Source organism: Centroberyx gerrardi, chromosome 18 (assembly GCF_048128805.1).
Source record: "Centroberyx gerrardi isolate f3 chromosome 18, fCenGer3.hap1.cur.20231027, whole genome shotgun sequence".
NCBI lineage: Eukaryota > Metazoa > Chordata > Actinopteri > Beryciformes > Berycidae > Centroberyx > Centroberyx gerrardi.
The window spans coordinates 1,474,723-1,492,891 of NC_136014.1; the positions used below are offsets into that span (position 1 = coordinate 1,474,723).

General features: G+C 43.7%; 1 protein-coding gene across 1 annotated transcript; it reads right to left on the bottom strand.

Moving 5' to 3' along the window:
- Nucleotides 1-1,144: 1,144 nt before the first annotated feature.
- On the bottom strand, nt 1,145-17,825 carry LOC139911855 (uncharacterized). Its single transcript, XM_078289832.1, has 16 exons — nt 17,715-17,825; nt 16,495-16,597; nt 16,269-16,382; nt 15,953-16,063; nt 15,636-15,746; nt 15,217-15,327; nt 14,897-15,007; nt 14,478-14,588; nt 14,313-14,376; nt 13,150-13,372; nt 11,106-12,906; nt 10,818-10,991; nt 4,554-4,727; nt 3,378-3,551; nt 2,574-2,620; nt 1,145-2,343 (listed from the first exon to the last, which is right to left on the bottom strand). Exons 2-16 carry the CDS (start codon nt 16,581-16,583, stop codon nt 1,745-1,747), a joined length of 4,014 nt encoding a protein of 1,337 aa, XP_078145958.1. The 5' UTR covers nt 16,584-16,597; nt 17,715-17,825; the 3' UTR covers nt 1,145-1,744.
- Between the last annotated feature and the right edge of the window lie 344 nt (nt 17,826-18,169).

Sequence of the window (18,169 nt, forward strand, 5' to 3'; positions counted from 1 at the left end):
GGGATGCTTTCCCTAATGTGTACATTTGCCTTCGTATGTATCTGACATTACCGATTGCAAACTGTTCAGGAGAAAGGTCGTTTTCTTTGTTGAAACGTGTGAAAACGTACCTGAGATCAACAGTAAGGGAAAAAAAACTGAACGCCTTTGCCCTGTTGGCAATTGAGAATGGATTTACGATCTCCCTGGATTTTGATGACATCATCGAGGACTTCACCTCATCGAAAGTCAGGAGAAAGCATCTGTAAATGTAAGTTTTCCATTTAAATATCTAAATCTGAATAAGTAAAGACACATTAAAATCAAATGTAAAATGCATATATGAAATGTATAATATAGGGCTATACTTTCCACTATAAATAAATGACAACAAACAACAAACAAATTGCGTATGAATACCGAAATATAAATAGATAAGCTAAAATATATACCTAACTAAATTAATGAGCATAATAATCATGTGGCAGTTAAAAGTCATTTTGTTTGTTTACCAAATATCAAAATGTGCGTGTAGGGAGACAAACTTGATTTAAAAAAAATTTAAAATATAATATTTATTTTGGGATGGACAATGCGTAGCCTACTTTGGGACGGTTAAAAATAGGTTTCTGGGGCTTTTGGGACGGTGGTGAAAGAAGTTAGATTCGAGCCCTGCAAATTACCTACAAAGATTCGATAAGGGATTCGAAAGGATTCAGATTCAATAAGCAGATTCGATACTGGATTCAGATTCGATAAAATGCTTACGAACCCCAACCCTAATTATGTCTCAAGGAAATCTCCACATAGCACACATTAGTTTCAGGAGTTGTTATAGGGTCTGAAATCACTTATTGCAGGTTTAACCTGTCAATCATCAATAACAGACTCTAAGATGAACAACCATAACTTGATTCATTGAGCTACACAGCTCGATGATTTTAGACCAGTGGCGCTCACTAGTATTTTAAGTAAATGTGAATGGTTTGACCCACTTGAGTTTGCATATAGACAATGCTCAGACAATGCACAAGACAGTGCTCTGTTCATTAATGAAAGTAAGACAAAGGAGCTGGTTATCAGCGGTAACCAGAGTTGGTTTACAAAAGCCTTATTGAGAATGTTTTATCTTTTAATATGTCAGCATGGTATGGGAACTTGGGGAATAAATTGACCAGAATTGTAAATATGGCCAGCAAAATTATAGGCAAAGATCAGAGACAACGGTCTAGTATATATAATGATCAGACCGGACGTAAGGCCCAACAAATTGTGTCTGATCCAACACACCCACTCTCCCAGGAATTTGTTTTGTTACCTCTGGGAGGTGCTATAGAGTTGTAAGAGCAACCAAGAATAAAAAGTCCTTCATCCCAAATGCAATCACCTTTCTGAACTCCTAACTCCACTCTCCATCACTGCTCTTATGTTTTGGAACTGTTGGACAATGTATATTGTCTTTGTGTGTTGTATTATTGTGTTTATTTTAACCAACCTGTGAAGCCAAAGACAAATTTCCACTGCGGTGGACAATAAAGTTCTATTCTTCTAATTTCTCATTCATTTCATATTCACAATAAAATGTCCACATTCTTGTACGTTTGTGTTGTTAAAATCCTGTTCAGTTACCCAACACACAGAATACACTCTATTTAGTAAACACTGATGAAAACACAAACATTACTATTTTCACATTAGGATGTAGGTGTGTGTGTGTGTGTGTGTGTGTGTGTGTGTGTGTGTGTGAGATCCCGTCCAGAGTGAACTATAATTTCTGCAGCTGTCTTTGGTCAGCAGTATGAGTGTTTCTCTCCTCAATCTGACATAGAGACACTGAGGAACCAAACTTTAACCCAAACCTAAACCCAAACCAGAACCCAGGGTAGAGGGGTTCAGTGAATGTGGAGTGGAAGGTGTGGATGTGGATCAGTTTGTCAGAGGAAACTCTGTAGAAGGACAGAGTGCCAGCAGGCCAGTCCAGATACACTGCTACTCTGTCAGAGTCAGAGGAGGAGTGGGAATGCATGTCTGTTCCTCTGTTATTGTGCCAGGCAGAGTAACGATGATCAAAGCAGTACAGACTCCAGGACTTGTCATTCCCTCCAAGTCTGCAGTCGGCACCCCTTCCTCTCCCTCTGATTCCTCTGTAAGTCACTCCTATAGAAACCTTTCCTTTCCACTCGACCTCCCAATAACAGCGACCAGTCAGACCATTTCTACACAGCAGCTGTTTCCAGCAGTCAAATCTCTCTGGGTGATCAGGATATGGCTGCTCCTCTGTCACCTCTGTCACCTTTCTATTGTCCTCAGACAGGAAGAGGTTTCTGTTAGCTGTGTTTGGGTCCAGTGTGAGTTCACAGGCATCTGATGGAGAGAACAAGACTCAATACAGCAGCAGTTTCTCATGTAATAGACCTGTTGTGTTTATTATTGGTTGATTTATTAACACATTGACTGTTCATTTCTTAAAAGCTTCATGATGACACATCAGTGTAGGATTTGAATGAATAGATGTCACACATTAGCTTTCTATTTAAATAGAAACTGAATGTGTGCTGCTTTGTTTTCACAAATAAAACTAAATACACACTTACACTTCCTCAGACCTGGTTTCAACCACTGCACTCCACCATGGTCCACACTGGGGGGTTAAATAAAGTCAGACCAGCATAATCTCTTTGATAATGGAACAAATAACCTTCATAACCTTCCATATGAGTGATTTTCCAGACGCCGTCACTCATATCCACCATTCAACATTAAACAATATTCCTCAGCTTCTCACTGAATTTATGAATCAGAGTGAATGCTCATATGTATGGTACAGACTGGAGCAGAGAGGAGTAAAATGACTAGACTGTGTTTGTAGAGTAACAGGAGTCACTCCACACTATGTAAATAATGTCTGTAACCATAGTAACATTTACTTCAGACCAATAGACCTCGTAAGTCAGATGCCCACATGCCCAAATATGGCTCACGGTTCCATAGCAATTTCTCCGTAGGGAAAATGAATGGGGTTTCACATAATCGTCTCTGTCAGAGTCTACATTTAATGCAGGATTTCCAAAGTCGGTACGTTTTTACCTACATATATTTATGTCTCTAATGGCACTGGGCCCGATGATTTCTGTAACCGTTTTCTAGTCTAAGTAGTATTTTTGCTAGCAACAAGCTAAACACTTCAGCGCATATAATTTGCACCTGAATTTTTCAGGCAGTGAGTTTGGTTGTAGAATGCTTCACTCTCGTTAATAACTGAACTGTGTGTGAACTGAACAGGATGAAGCTCCAATGAGGAGTGACAGCTGTATTTAGCTGCTGTGTGGACGCAGCCAGTCTGACAGAGAAAATGTGTGTGAGCTCTCAGCCTTCTAGCAGACGTTGCCTCTCCATACCTGAGAGTGTCCAGTCTCCAGTGTGAATCCTCCAGTCCAGCAGATAGCAGCTTCACTCCTGAGGCTGCTGGATGATTGTAACTCAGGTCCAGCTCTCTCAGATGGGAGGGGTTGGAGCTCAGAGCTGAGGCCAGAGAAGCACAGCCTTCCTCTGTGAGCAGACAGCCTGACAGCCTGCACACACACACACACACACACACACACACAAACACAACAAGCTACATGTTAGCTACTTTTAGTATACGGCTGTGAAAATAGTTGACAATACAGTCAAAGAACAGAGAGGAGGAAAAACAAGCACAGATCCTGTACAGACCCACGGCGTGTGTGTTCAATTCTATGCACTGAAGCACTGCGACACTGTTCAATTACCTAGTTCCATAATGTTACTTAAATACCAGATAATAACGTTACCTACCGTTAAAGTTTGTAGGGCAGCAGAAGACGTGTGCATGTGGCAAATTTGGAGCAAATTGGGGAATGTTAAGTTTCACTTTTGTTTTCACACTGGGAGACTCTGTGGATTGAGTACAATGCTGCTGGTCTGCGCATCTCCAAATGACAAACATGATGTGATGTGTGCATTAGAGATCGATTTAGATAAATTTCTATACACTGACCAACTTGATTTTGTGCCTCTGTATGGGAAACACTGCATCTCACAGTCAAAGACGCCCTCTAGAGGCCATCTGACAAAGTGCATCATCTCACTAAGTGTCCCAGACTGGCTGACTGACTGACTGCCTGACCTGACCTGTCCCACTGTGCTGTGGGAAAAATGTAACTGTCTCAATCAGTTGACCCAGTGATCAGCTCTGTGGCTTCATTTGGTTCAGTTTGAGAGTCTTCAACTCAATTTGTGAAAGAATCTTAGAAGTCCTTTCTGCTATTTTAGGTTTCAGCAACTGAAGGAAAGGAAATAGTCAAATATCTTCATGGAAAGTAATTCTCAGGGGCTACAAAACAGTCATAAATGTTGGCATCACAACTAGTTTAACATCATGTAAGCAGACTAAATCCTACGCAGGTCAGGTGTTTATTTACTGACATTGACCTGCATGTAAAGCAGGATTGAAATGTGTTGAACAGATTGAAGAATCCTGAGCAGAGACAGCATGGACCTTAGTTTGGAGAAATGTGTGAAGTCAACTTGAAAAAAACTGTGAAGGATATGACCTGAGAGTTTCCAGTCTACAGTGTGGACTCCCCAGTCCAGCAGAGAGCAGCTTCACTCCTGAATCCTGCAGGTCGTTGTTACTCAGGTCCAGCTCTCTCAGACTAGAGGACTGGGAGCTGAGAACTGAGGCCAGAGCTTCACAGCTTCTCTCTGACATCATACAGACACTCAGCCTAAAGGAGAATTAGTGATAAAGACAAACAAGAACTTTGAAAATATTTCTGTATTCTGATTTGGATAAATACATCCACCAAATGGTATATGCTATGTTATGCTTTACAAAAAAGCCACAAAGAAGAATAGTAAGACATATCAAGCAGATTGAAAGTGTTTTAAAATTTCACAGTCTAGGGATGCTGATGGCAAATGTGTTTTCACCTTCAGTCTTGAGTCTAGACTGAGGGAAAGTAAGAAAAACCCGAAGATCTCAGCTTGTTCTCCGGCTCATAGGGAACTAAGAGCTCTGCAGTGGAACTCATGGACAAAACTAGGCATGCTGTAAATGTGATCAGTGAAATCTTAATATTAATTCTGTATATACGTGGTAACCAGTAGAGAGATGCTAAACTTGGGGATATATGATCTCTGCTTAACACTAATTAAAATCCTAGCTGCTCTATTCTGAACAAGTTGCAGATGTGACAGTGAATTATGGCTGAGACAGGAATAGACAGAAGTGCAGCAATCTAATGACATGATATTAAAGCATGGATGATCTTCTCTAAATCCTTCATGTTCATGGCTGTGTGTATGAATCTGGATCAGAATAAAACGTGCTGGACAATTCCAAAAATTTCTATCCAATGAAATTGAAATTGAAAATGCCGATGTAAAATCGCTCTGAAAACCTGATATATAACTTGCAGGGTCGCACTTTGGAGATTGAAGAATCCTGACCTGACAGAGTTTTGAGAGCACAGATCTTAGTTTGCAGAAATGTGTCGAGTCAATTGAAAAAAACAGTAAATGGATCTGACCTGAGAGTTTCCAGTGTACAATGTGGACTCCCCAGTCCAGCAGAGAGCAGCTTTACTCCTGAATCCTGCAGGTTGTTGTTACTCAGGACCAGCTCTCTCAGACTAGAGGACTGGGAGCTGAGAACTGAGGCCAGAGCTTCACAGCTTCTCTCTGACAGCTTACAGCCACTCAGCCTGAAGAAGAATTAGTGAAGAAGACAAACAATAACTTCTGTATACTGATTTGGATAAATGCCTCCACCAAATGGTATATGCTATGTTATGCTTTACAAAAAAACCCACAAAGAAGAATAGTAAGATATATAAAGCAGATTTAAAGTGTTGTAAAATTCCACAGTCTAGGGAAACTGATGGCAAACATGTTTTCACCTTCAGTTTTGAGTCTAGACTGAGGGAAAGTAAGAAAGAAGATCTCAGCTTGGTCTCCGGCTTGGTCTCCGGCTCAGAGGGAACTAAGAGCTCTGCAGTGTAACTCATGGACAAAACTAGCCATGCTTTAAATGTGATCAGTGAAATCTTAATATCAATTCTGTATCTAAGTGGTAACCAGCAGAGAGATGCTAAACCTGGGGATACATGATCTCTTCTTTGCACTAGTTAAAATCCTAGCTGCTCTATTCAGAACGATAGTTACTTCTTGTAACTCTAGTTCTATGATCACAGGCGGAGCCCTCTGACAGGGCTTAGCCACTCATCTAGTCGCCTCAGCGCACTGAAAATTTGCATGCACGTGCTCAGCCAATCAGGATGAGCCTATACACCCCCTATGGGGCCTCGCACTTATAAATGGCGAGCAGCCCCTCATTCAACATCCACTAAGTCTTCAGCGACTTGTGGAGCGGCAGGGCGAGCTGTTAGAGGGCTCCGCCTGTGATCATAGAACTAGAGTTGCAAGATGTAACTATCATTCTATTTCACACAGGCTTCGCCCTCTAACAGGGCTCTATTGGCTTAGGGGGCGACTGTAACAACGCAAGAAGTCAGCCAGATATGGTTCCGCTCACACCCATGTCTATAGAATGGGGGGCGTGAAAAACCAATGTTACACTTAAATCATGTTGACAAAACAATAAGGTGTAGCGCTGGCCAACCCAGCGGCTGGTCTCCATCGAGCTACAGCATGAGGGACTCGGGCCTATTAGGTAATTTCTTCACAGATCTCGTGTACCAGTACTGAGTACAGAACCGGAGAAAGACCCAGACACTTCCAACAGATAGAACCTGGTGAATGGACAGGGCGTCGACAGGACGCCGCTCTGCAGATCTCCTCCACACCTGTTCCACTGAACAGTGCCGTCGACGCAGCCACACTCCACAGTGCCGCTGTGCGGTCCGGGGCCACCAGAATGAGCGACAGTCTCTCCGCTCTCACTCTCGCCAGCAGGGGAGGAATGAGACGGAGAGGAGGAAATGCATACAGCAGCTTTCCTGGCCATGGTGCGTGTCCGAATGCGTCCACCGCCAATGGGGGAGCATCTCGGGGAAACAGAGAGAACCACAGCGGACAGTGGGCGTTCTGCCGGGTGGCGAACAGGTCCACTTCTGCCTTCCCGAATCGGACCAAATTCGGTCCACTATGTCGGGATGTAATCTCCATTCGTCCTCCAGGGGCCCGCCCCTCGACATGAGGTCGGCCCCCGTGTTCTCCAGGCCTGGAATATGCAGCCCCTTGAGAAAACGGAGGTGCTCTGTGGCCCAGCACCACAGGTTCTCGGCAGCCTTCAACAATGGTGCGGATTGCACTCCGCCCTGTCTGTTGATGTAGGCCACCGTCGAACGGTTGTCGGTCCTCACTAGCACATCCTTCCCCTGTAACAGAGGCAGGAAGTGCTGTAGGACCAGCATGACTGCAGTCAGCTCTAGTAGGTTGATGTGCTGGTTTGTCCCTGTAGACCACACCGACTGACTGCCCCAGGCAGGTTCCCCTTCCTGAGAAGTTATGATCAACTCTCTCACTCTTGTGAATGGGGGCGGCACGCACTGAAACTGGAGTGAATAACCCAGTCGTAACGTCCTGTCCATCCATTCTGTTAACACACACTGGGTTCGCCATTCCTGATAAAATTCTTTCAGGGGGCGAGCAGTCAGCTGTGGAGAGGATGAGAGAAATTCTTTGTATGCAGTCTCGGCCCTCACCGTCACCGAGCTGCCCAGTATGGGCAGAACTGCCCATACTGGGCAGTTCTGCAGAAGCCAATTAACCATCAGAGTTAAAAGGGGACCTGAGGAGCAGTGGGCGGGAGACACAGACAGACGCCCGACAGCCTGCAGCACAGCCGTTTTGGGGGATTCTTTTTTCCCCTATTGTTTTTCCTCAGCATGTTCTTGGTGTGTTGAGTTTTGTTATTTTAGTTTGTTGTTATAGTTTGGGCTGGAGATCACCGGTAGTTCAGTTATCGGGTTTTTGTTTTGGTATAGTTTAGTTTACCTTTTTCCTTTGGTAGTTTAGGGGGAAGAGCTGGGTTCGCACGGCCCATTGCGTGGCTGGCCCAGTATTTTCCCCATCTTTTGTTCTGTTTGGCTGGGATCTCCAACCCCTTTTGGTTTGTTTCTCTTTTCCATTTTGAGTATGGTTTATTTTCTTCTAAATAAAACCTGGTTTCTGTTACTCAGCGGTAGTGGCGTCCTTTTATATGTTTCGGTCTCCAGTTGAGCCTTAAGTGTTTCGGAGGCCGTAACAGCCGTCCTCTCGTTCGGGCCGGGCAGGCAACTGATTCCCCATGCTTCACGAAGGAGCTGCCGTCTGGAGCTCAGCCACTGGCCGATATGGGTGAGAGGCCGCTCTGCCGTCATTGAGCCCCCGTTTCTGTGGATGAGGAACCACCGAACCGCTCGCCACCACAGCAGAGAGCAAAATGATGGCTGTGATCGCCACTCTGGCCTGTTTCCCTTGTGGGAGGAGGACAGAGAGCAATCAGCCGTCAGGGTGGTAGGAATAGGCTCTTTATGGAAGAAGTTTTGTTTTATTGCAAACAAAGACATCATTCACACAAGGCACAATGGGAACATTTTCAGGAACATTGTGGGGGGGATGCGAGGACAATGCCACTAACATACAGCTGGGGCTGAACAGAAGCCCCGCAGGCTGAGTCGGTTCCCCCCTCCGACAGTCAGTACCGCTTCTTGCTGGGCGGCTGGTTCCCGGCCTTCCAGGAACAAGCCAGCGGTCGACGGGAACCTCTGGGTCCTCTCTGGGCCGGTGGTGGAGGAGGAGCGTCGCCATCAGAGTGAGCCGGTGGCGGGGCGGGCTGCGTCGAGGATGGGGCCAGCGGGGGGTGAGAGGAGGACGTAGTGGAAGAGGAAGCCGTATTACGCCATCCTGGCCTCTTGGACGCCGTCGTACGCCGTTCCCTCGAGTCCTGTGAGGAAGTCTTCTGCTTGGTGGAAGAAGAAGCCAATGGCAAATGACGGCGCAGCTGAGCAATTTCCTCCTCTAAGCATTGGAAACGCTGTGTAGCCAAGGTGACGGATGCGCCAAAGAGCCCATCAGGCGACAGCGGATAGGAGATAGGAGCCCTGCAGCGGAGCGGCTCCTTCCAGGATGCTTCCACAGCTGCCCAAATCTCGTCCAAGGCGGGAGCGACAAAGACTGGCTTGGTCTCTGCCGCCAGACTCCCTGGGCCAGGCGATCAGCGACGCGAGGGGGTTCAGGGGGCGGAAGCGGGATCCCGCCGTTCTCGGCGGCCGTCCTCATCACGTTGGGGAAGTCTTGTTTTAACGATGGATGAGGTAGAGCGGCAGAGGTGAAGGATGCAGCCATAACGGAGACGGAGGAGATGTTGTCATCGCTGTCCCCCGGCGGCGGCATCTCTTCTTCTTCCTCCGCTACCAAGGGAGGAGCCGGCAGCGGAAGCGCTGCGACAGGAGCAGAGGAGCAGAGCTCGGGCGAGCCTGAGTTTCAAGTGCCTCGGCCCGGAACACGCCGCCGCTGGCCTCCGCCTCGCTGTCATCACAGCGGAGCTCGATCTCAGGAGAACGCTGATGCTGATAGCATTTGAAATGAGCCCAACGCTGCTGGCGTCTCACCATGGGAAGGGCTCTGCAGCTGCTGCAATCCGGCGAGTCAGAGACGCCATCAGTGGCGTGTTCCGGGCCGAGGTACTTGAAACACGCCTCATGCGGATCCGTCGTCGCGATCAGGCCGGGGCAGTCCGGGTAGTATTTAGCGATGTTGGTCTCAGACAATGCCATCCTAGGCAACTTGTTCGTCAGGCGCTGAAGAAAAAGTGGATGTTGAATGAGGGGCCGCTCGCCATTTATAAGTGCAAGGCCCCATAGGGGGTGTATAGGCTCATCCTGATTGGCTAAGCACGTGCATGCAAATTTTCAGTGCGCTGAGGCGACTAGATGAGTGGCTAAGCCAATAGAGCCCTGTTAGAGGGCGAAGCCTGTGTGAAATAGAACAAGCTGCAGATGTGACAGTGAATTATGGCTGAGACAGGAATAGAGAGAAGTACAGTAATCTAATAACATGATATCAAAGCATGGATGATCTTCTCTAAATCCGTCATGTTCATGGCTGTGTATATGAATTTGGATCAGAATAAAAGAAGAAGGAAAATTCCAAAAATTTCTATCCAGTGAAATTGGAATTGAAAATGCCATTGTAAAATCGCTCTGAAAACCTGATATATAACTTGCAGGGTCGCACTTTGCAGATTGAAGAATCCTGACCTGAGAGAGACTGTTTTGAGAGCATGGACCTTGAAAAAAAAAAGAAATGTGTCAAATCAATTGAAAAAAAAACTGTAAATGGATCTTACCTGAGAGTTTCCAGTCTGCAGTGTGGACTCTCCGCAGAGAGCAGCTTCACTCCTGAATCCTGCAGGTTGTTGTTACTCAGGTCCAGCTCTCTCAGACTAGAGGACTGGGAGCTCAGAACTGACGACAACTCCTGACAGCATTTCTCTGTGAGCTTGTTTTGATTCAACCTGACAAAATTAATAGAAACATTTTCCTATATGTTTTATCTTTCCAGAGCGACTCACTGTCAGTGAGCAGGAAAGGGTTCAGTGTCTTACTCAAGTACATCTGGACAGGGAACATTTTATGTTTCAGAGCTCAAACATGATGTTTTAACTCACAGAGTAGAAAAGAAGAGAAATATAACACAATACATTTTTATCAAACCGGATTCATACCATACAAAATTATTTTATTTGATCAATGCAGAAAATGTTCATGACCACAAATAATAAAAAAAATCAGAACACAAAGATGAAAACCAGCATGCAATGTTATAGTTACAACATATTGTTACACAAAAGCATCATAACCTGATCTGACCTGAGACGTTCCAGTCTACAGTGTGGACTCTCCAGTCCAGCAGAGAGCAGCTTCACTCCTGAATCCTGCAGGTTGTTGTTACTCAGGTCCAGCTCTCTCAGACTAGAGGACTGGGAGCTGAGAACTGAGGCCAAAGCTTCACAGCTTCTCTCTGACAGCTGACAGCCACTCAGCCTGAAGGAGAATTAATGATAAAGACAAGAACAAGAACTTTAAAAATATTTTTTTTTCTTCTGTATGAATATTAGGTTTAATATATTGAATCTCTCCAGTTTTCTAAGCACCTACACAGATTTATTGGAGGCTTTGACCACTGGCAGCAGCCTCAGAAGAGCCTCCTCTGAAGCAGAGTATTTCTTCAGGTCAAACACATCCAGCTGTTGTTCTGATGACAGTAAGATGAAGACCAGAGCCGACCAGTGAGCAGGGGAGAGTTTGACTGTGGAGAGACTTCCTGATCTCAGGTACAGTTGGATCTCCTCCACTAGAGAATGGTCATTCAGCTCATTCAGACAGTGGAACAGATTGATGCTGCTCTCTGGAGAGGGATTCTCCCTGATCTTCTTCTTAATGTACTGGACTGTTTCCTGATTGTTCTGTGAGCTACTTCCTGTCTGTGTCAGCAGGTCTTCTAGGAGAGTCTGATTGGTCTCCAGTGAAAGGCCCAGGAAGAAGCGCAGGAACAAGTCCAGGTGTCCATTTGGACTCTGTAAGGCCTTGTCCACAGCACTCTGGTATAGGTGTTTTAGTTTAGATTTGTTTCTAGATAGTGTAAACCACCAGAATATTGATTGTGGTTCTGACAGTAGATTGACACCAGAGTCGATGAATGAGATGATGACATAAACAGCAGCCAGAAACTCCTGAATGCTCAGATGGACAAAGCAGAACACCTTGTCCTGGTACAGCCCACGCTCCTCTTTAAAGATCTGTGTGAACACTCCTGAGTACACTGAGGCTGCTCTGATATCGATGCCACACTCCGTCAGGTCGGCTTCATAGAAGATCAGGTTGCCTTTCTCCAGCTGCTCAAATGCCAGTTTTCCCAGAGATTTGATTAACTTCCTGCTCTCTTTATTCCAGTGTGGATCTGTCTCATCTCTCCCATGATACTTGACGTTCCCCAGTTTAGACTGAACCACCAAGAAGTGGATGTACATCTCAGTCAGGGTCTTGGGCAGGTCTCCTCTCTCACTGGTTTTCAACACATGCTCCAGAACTGTAGCAGTGATCCAACAGAAGACTGGGATGTGGCACATGATGTGGAGGCTTCGTGAAGTCTTGATGTGGGAGATGATGCTGTTGGCCTGCTCCTCATCTCTGAATCTCTTCCTGAAGTACTCCTCTTTCTGTGGGTCAGCGAATCCTCTCACCTCTGTCACCATGTCAACACACTCAGGAGGGATCTGATTGGCTGCTGCAGGTCGTGTGGTTATCCAGAGGCGAGCAGAGGGAAGCAGTTTCCCCTTGATGAGGTTTGTCAGCAGCACATCCACTGAGGTTGACTCTGTAACATCAGTCAGGATCTTGTTCTTCTTGAAGTCTAGAGGAAGTCGACACTCATCCAGACCGTCAAAGATGAACACAACCTGGAACTTGTCAAACCTGCAGATTCCTGCTTCTTTCTCAATAAAGAAGTGATGAAGAAGTTCCACCAAGCTGTACTTTTCCCCTTTCAGCAGATTCAGCTCTCGGAAAGTGAATGGAAATGTGAACTGTATATCCTGGTTGGCTTTGTTTTCAGCCCAGTCCAGAGTGAACTTCTGTGTTAAGACTGTTTTCCCAATGCCAGCCACTCCCTTTGTCACCAATGTTCTGGTTGGTTTATCTCTTCCAGGTAAGGGTTTAAAGATGTCTTCACATTTAATTGGTGTTTCTGGTCTCGCTGGTTTCCTGGATGCTGTTTCAATCTGTCTGACCTCATGTTCATCATTGACCTCTCCACTCCCTCCCTCTGTGATGTAGAGCTCTGTGTAGATCTGATTCAGAGGTGTTGGGTTTCCTGCTTTAGCAATCCCCACAAACAAACACTGGAACTTCTCCTTCAGATTAGATTTAACGTAACGTTGGCACTCTGCAGCAATAGATTCTAAATGAACAAACAACAAATGAAATCAGTGAGTGGATTTCAGTGTGGATGCATATATTTTCCCCCTTCATGACATCTATTCAGCTCATCAGTACTGGACAAACATGTTCTGACTGTGTGTGCAGTCCAGAAGAATTGTATAGATCTGATACAGATGTGTACAGCATATTTACAGTAGTGTGGAAATGTAAACATCTCTCATTTCCTCTTTCCATCATGTTAAACCTGTTAAAAGCCTCTTACTGCTCTGCAGAGAGTCAGCCAGCTCCTCCTGCTTCATTCTCCTCAGGAAGTGCAGTGTGATCTGCAGAAAAGCCTCTCTGCTGCTGCTCCTCTGCTCTTCCTCCTCACCGTCCACCACCTCCTCATCCTCCATCTGCCTCTCTAAGCATTCTGGGTAAACTAGAACCCTCTGGGACCTTTTCAGCTCATTCTTCACAAAAGTGACAATGTTCTCCTCAAGAAGCTGTAACAGAATATTACATAAATTAAAGTTTCATATTAAAATTGTGGAACACAATATCAAATCCATCTTGCATGGTTTGAAAGCCCACTGGTCTAAGGAGTGCAGCATGAATTGCTGCTTACTATACATTGCTGCTGTGACACCCAAATTTCCCCTAGGGGATCAATAAAATGCATCTTGATCTTAATGTTAGTTTTAACCTGAAGAGAAGCAGGATTTGGACCAGAAGGTCTCCAATTCAAATCCAAGAAACAGATAGAAAATCTGTGAGGAGAGTGAATGAGAAACGTTCTCTTCAGAGGGAATTTGTTCATTAAGATGCTTTGTTAATGCTAACATTGTGTAGTAACATTATGTTGACTTACTGTGTTTCAGAAGGATGTTTATCTTTAAAAACACTAGGTTTATCCATAGACCGGTCGCTCTTCATGGACACACAGCTGGGTACAGGGGAGTCTGGTCTCTCCTGTTGGATCCTGATAGAAACACAGAATTGACAAAAAAAGGGTAGTTTTAACCTGAAGAGAAGCGGGATTTGGACAAGAAGGTCTCCAATTCAAATCCAAGAACCAGATAGAAAATCTGTGAGGAGAGTGAATGAGAAGCATTCTCCCCATCCTCAACAGTTACTATTGTAGCTGCCAAACTTTCCCTACACAAAAAGTAAAAAAAAACAAGAGTAATGTTACATATTATTGTTAATATCTGATGCCTCTTCAGAGGGAATTTTTTCATTAAAATGCTTTGTCAATGCTAACATTGTGTAGTAACATTATGTTGACTTACTGTGTTTCAGAAGGATGTTTATCTTTACAAACAGTAGGTTTATCCATAGGCCGGTCACTCTTCATGGACACACTGCTGGGTTCAGGGGAGTCTGGTCTCTCCTGTTGGATCCTGATAGAAACACAGAATTGACAAAAAAAAGGGTAGTTTTAACCTGAAGAGAAGCAGGATTTGGACCAGAAGGTCTCCAATTCAAATCCAAGAACCAGATAGAAAATCTGTGAGGAAAGTGAATGAGAAATGTTCTCTTCAGAGGGACTTTGTTCGTTAAGATGCTTTGTTAATGCTAACATTGTGTAGTAACATTATGTTGACTTACTGTGTTTCAGAAGGGTGTTTATCTTTAAAAACAGTAGATTTATCCATAGACCGGTCGCTCTTCATGGACACACAGCTGGGTACAGGGGAGTCTGGTCTCTCCTGTTGGATCCTGATAGAAACACAGAATTGACAAAAGAAGGGTAGTTTTAACCTGAAGAGAAGCAGGATTTGGACAAGAAGGTCTCCAATTCAAATCCAAGAACCAGATAGAAAATCTGAGGAGAGTGAATGAGAAGCATTCTCCCCATCCTCAACAGTCACTATTGTAGCTGCCAAACTTTCCCTACGCAAAAAGGTTAAAAAACAAGAGTAATGTTACATATTATTGTTAATATCTGATAGCTCTTCAGAGGGAATTTTTTCCATTAAAATGCTTTGTCAATGCTAACATTGTGTAGTAACATTATGTTGACTTACTGTGTTTCAGAAGGATGTTTATCTTTACAAACAGTAGGTTTATCCATAGGCCGGTCACTCTTCTTGGACACACTGCTGGGTTCAGGGGAGTCTGGTCTCTCCTGTTGGATCCTGATAGAAACACAGAATTGACAAAAAAAAAGGGTAGTTTTAACCTGAAGAGAAGCAGGATTTGGACCAGAAGGTCTCCAATTCAAATCCAAGAACCAGATAGAAAATCTGTGAGGAAAGTGAATGAGAAATGTTCTCTTCAGAGGGAATTTGTTCGTTAAGATGCTTTGTTAATGCTAACATTGTGTAGTAACATTATGTTGACTTACTGTGTTTCAGAAGGATGTTTATCTTTAAAAACAGTAGATTTATCCATAGACCGGTCGCTCTTCATGGACACACAGCTGGGTACAGGGGAGTCTGGTCTCTCCTGTTGGATCCTGATAGAAACACAGAATTGACAAAAGAAGGGTAGTTTTAACCTGAAGAGAAGCAGGATTTGGACAAGAAGGTCTCCAATTCAAATCCAAGAACCAGATAGAAAATCTGAGGAGAGTGAATGAGAAGCATTCTCCCCATCCTCAACAGTCACTATTGTAGCTGCCAAACTTTCCCTACGCAAAAAGGTTAAAAAACAAGAGTAATGTTACATATTATTGTTAATATCTGATAGCTCTTCAGAGGGAATTTTTTCCATTAAAATGCTTTGTCAATGCTAACATTGTGTAGTAACATTATGTTGACTTACTGTGTTTCAGAAGGATGTTTATCTTTACAAACAGTAGGTTTATCCATAGGCCGGTCACTCTTCTTGGACACACTGCTGGGTTCAGGGGAGTCTGGTCTCTCCTGCTGGATCCTGATAGAAACACAGAATTGAAAAAAAAGGGTAGTTTTAACCTGAAGAGAAGCAGGATTTGGACCAGAAGATCTCCAATTCAAATCCAAGAATCAGATAGAAAATCTGTGAGGAGAGTGAATGAGCAACGTTCTCTTCAGAGGGAATTTGTTCGTTAAGATGCTTTGTTAATGCTAACATTGTGTAGTAACATTATGTTGACTTACTGTGTTTCAGAAGGATGTTTATCTTTAAAAACACTAGGTTTATCCATAGACCGGTCGCTCTTCATGGACACACAGCTGGGTACAGGGGAGTCTGGTCTCTCCTGTTGGATCCTGATAGAAACACAGAATTGACAAAAGAAGGGTAGTTTTAACCTGAAGAGAAGCAGGATTTGGACAAGAAGGTCTCCAATTCAAATCCAAGAACCAGATAGAAAATCTGTGACGAGAGTGAATGAGAAACGTTCTCTTCAGAGGGAATTTGTTTGTTAAAATACTTTGTTAATGCTAACATTGTGTTAACATTATGTTGACTTACTGTGTTTCAGAAGGATGTTTATCTTTAAAAACAGTAGGTTTATCCATAGACCGGTCGCTCTTCATGGACACACAGCTGGGTACAGAGGAGTCTGGTCTCTCCTGCTGGACTGGGCTTCAACACAACAGAGACAGAGCTTTTACTCTGAATAATAATGCTGTAATGATTTCACTGCTGAGATCTGAGATGGAGAACAGTCATGGACAGTTAGAGATCCTCATCTTACCTCTTAGCTTTGGTCTGGCTGTCATGTTCCCCAGACAGAGTGGTTTTAGAGGGAGGGACCCCCTTGTCTGTCTCCTCAGACAGACTCATAGTAGAGCGAACACCTTTACACAAACACACCCAACATGCTGTGTGAGTTGGACTGATTCATTACAACAAGGTTTCCATTACAGGATATATCACTTCTGGTGTTGTGATAATTCCTGACTGTAAAATGCCAAATATACACTGAGTGTTAGGAATGTAATGAACGTTTGTGACCCAAACTTTAGCGCTACAAAAATTAACATACATGGTGGAGTTGAAAAAATGTTTGCGCTTTCAGCTGTCTATTATCTAAGAAATGACATTCGGAATTATCTTTTCCCTTTTGCATTGTTTGAAGACTAGAAAGTGCAAGACTAGCCAGTTTTAGCTCGGGTCATCACACCTCCAGTGAGCCCAGCTGGATTCAAGCAATATTAATCATTTTAAATGCGTCTTAAATATAGTTTTACAGGACTGAGTTGTTTCTCTTTACACTACTTTTCTAGTGAGAAATTTCCCTGGTAGTGCAGATATATACAGTTTTGTTCAGGCTTATTTGGGGATGAGATTGGTCTTAAGTTATTTTTTTATTTTTTTTATTGGCTTTAAAAGGTCTTAAAAGGTTTTAAATCTTTAATTCTTTAATTTTACAGACATGTAGTCACCCTGTGAATTTTTCAGTCATAATTGTCTTCATTCAAATTTTGCTCAAAATATAATATCATATTTCCATCAAATGAACTGACTAGGTTTATACAGAGAGAAGTATTTTTAAGCCTTGGGGATGACTGAGACTTAAATGTGCAAAAGGTTTTTGTGTGAAAGGGAGTGAACCTCAGTTTTATGGAGGTTGTAGTGTTTTGTACACAGTGTATCAACAGAAACATAACATGCCTGAGCTTTCAGACTAGTTCTGACACTTCCTGGATATTTCACCAATGCAGTGAATTGAGATTACAACCTAACTAGAGTTTATCAGGCTTCCACTAAAAGTCACAAATAAAACAATGTTCTTTATGGCCACAAAGAGAACAAATGTTGGATATTATGACACTATGAACGCCATCTGCAAACAGCAGGTGCGATTTGAAAGACTTGAGCAACTTGTCTCTATAAGTCTAAGTCGACAGTCACAAAGTTAGACAGTCACATCATACAATGTCAGCTAGTGTATTCATCAAACAGTAATGTTACCTTAATTGGAAGATGTTTGCCCAGTGAATTCACATCCAGATCAAGTCACAGAGACTTTCTACCTTCATCTGTAGAGGAAACACTGACAGAGAAGACGCTGCTTATTCTCCTTCGTCATTTCTGGGTGTCTGTGAACATTTCATTTGAGGGTGCGGTCACATCCTCATAACTTCACTATCAAAGTCTAAAAACATCAGTCTGACACCAAACCAGTCTAACCTGTGGCCAGAAACCAAGTATGAGGCAGAGAAATCACAGATCAGGTGATGTAGTAGCAGGGGCGTAGCCATAATTTCAGAAGTGAGGGGGACAGATTGTTCAGGAGTAAGACGATTTTTATTGAATTATTTATTGAAAGATTCTCTCCCATTCGATTTTCACAAACATAAATGAACAGATTTCAAATGACTCACAGTATTATAGGCCTATTCATCATAACATAGTATATACACAAA

Bases quoted from the DNA above. Each gene is read 5' to 3' on its own strand.
- LOC139911855 (XM_078289832.1), bottom strand. From the start codon at position 16,583: ATGAGTCTGTCTGAGGAGACAGACAAGGGGGTCCCTCCCTCTAAAACC. The intron at 10,992-11,105 runs GTAGGTGCTTAG...ATTCTCCTTCAG, and splicing joins AAAGCCTCCAATAAATCTGT to GCTGAGTGGCTGTCAGCTGT. The intron at 2,344-2,573 runs GTAAGTGTGTAT...TCTCTCCATCAG, and splicing joins GAAACCAGGTCTGAGGAAGT to ATGCCTGTGAACTCACACTG.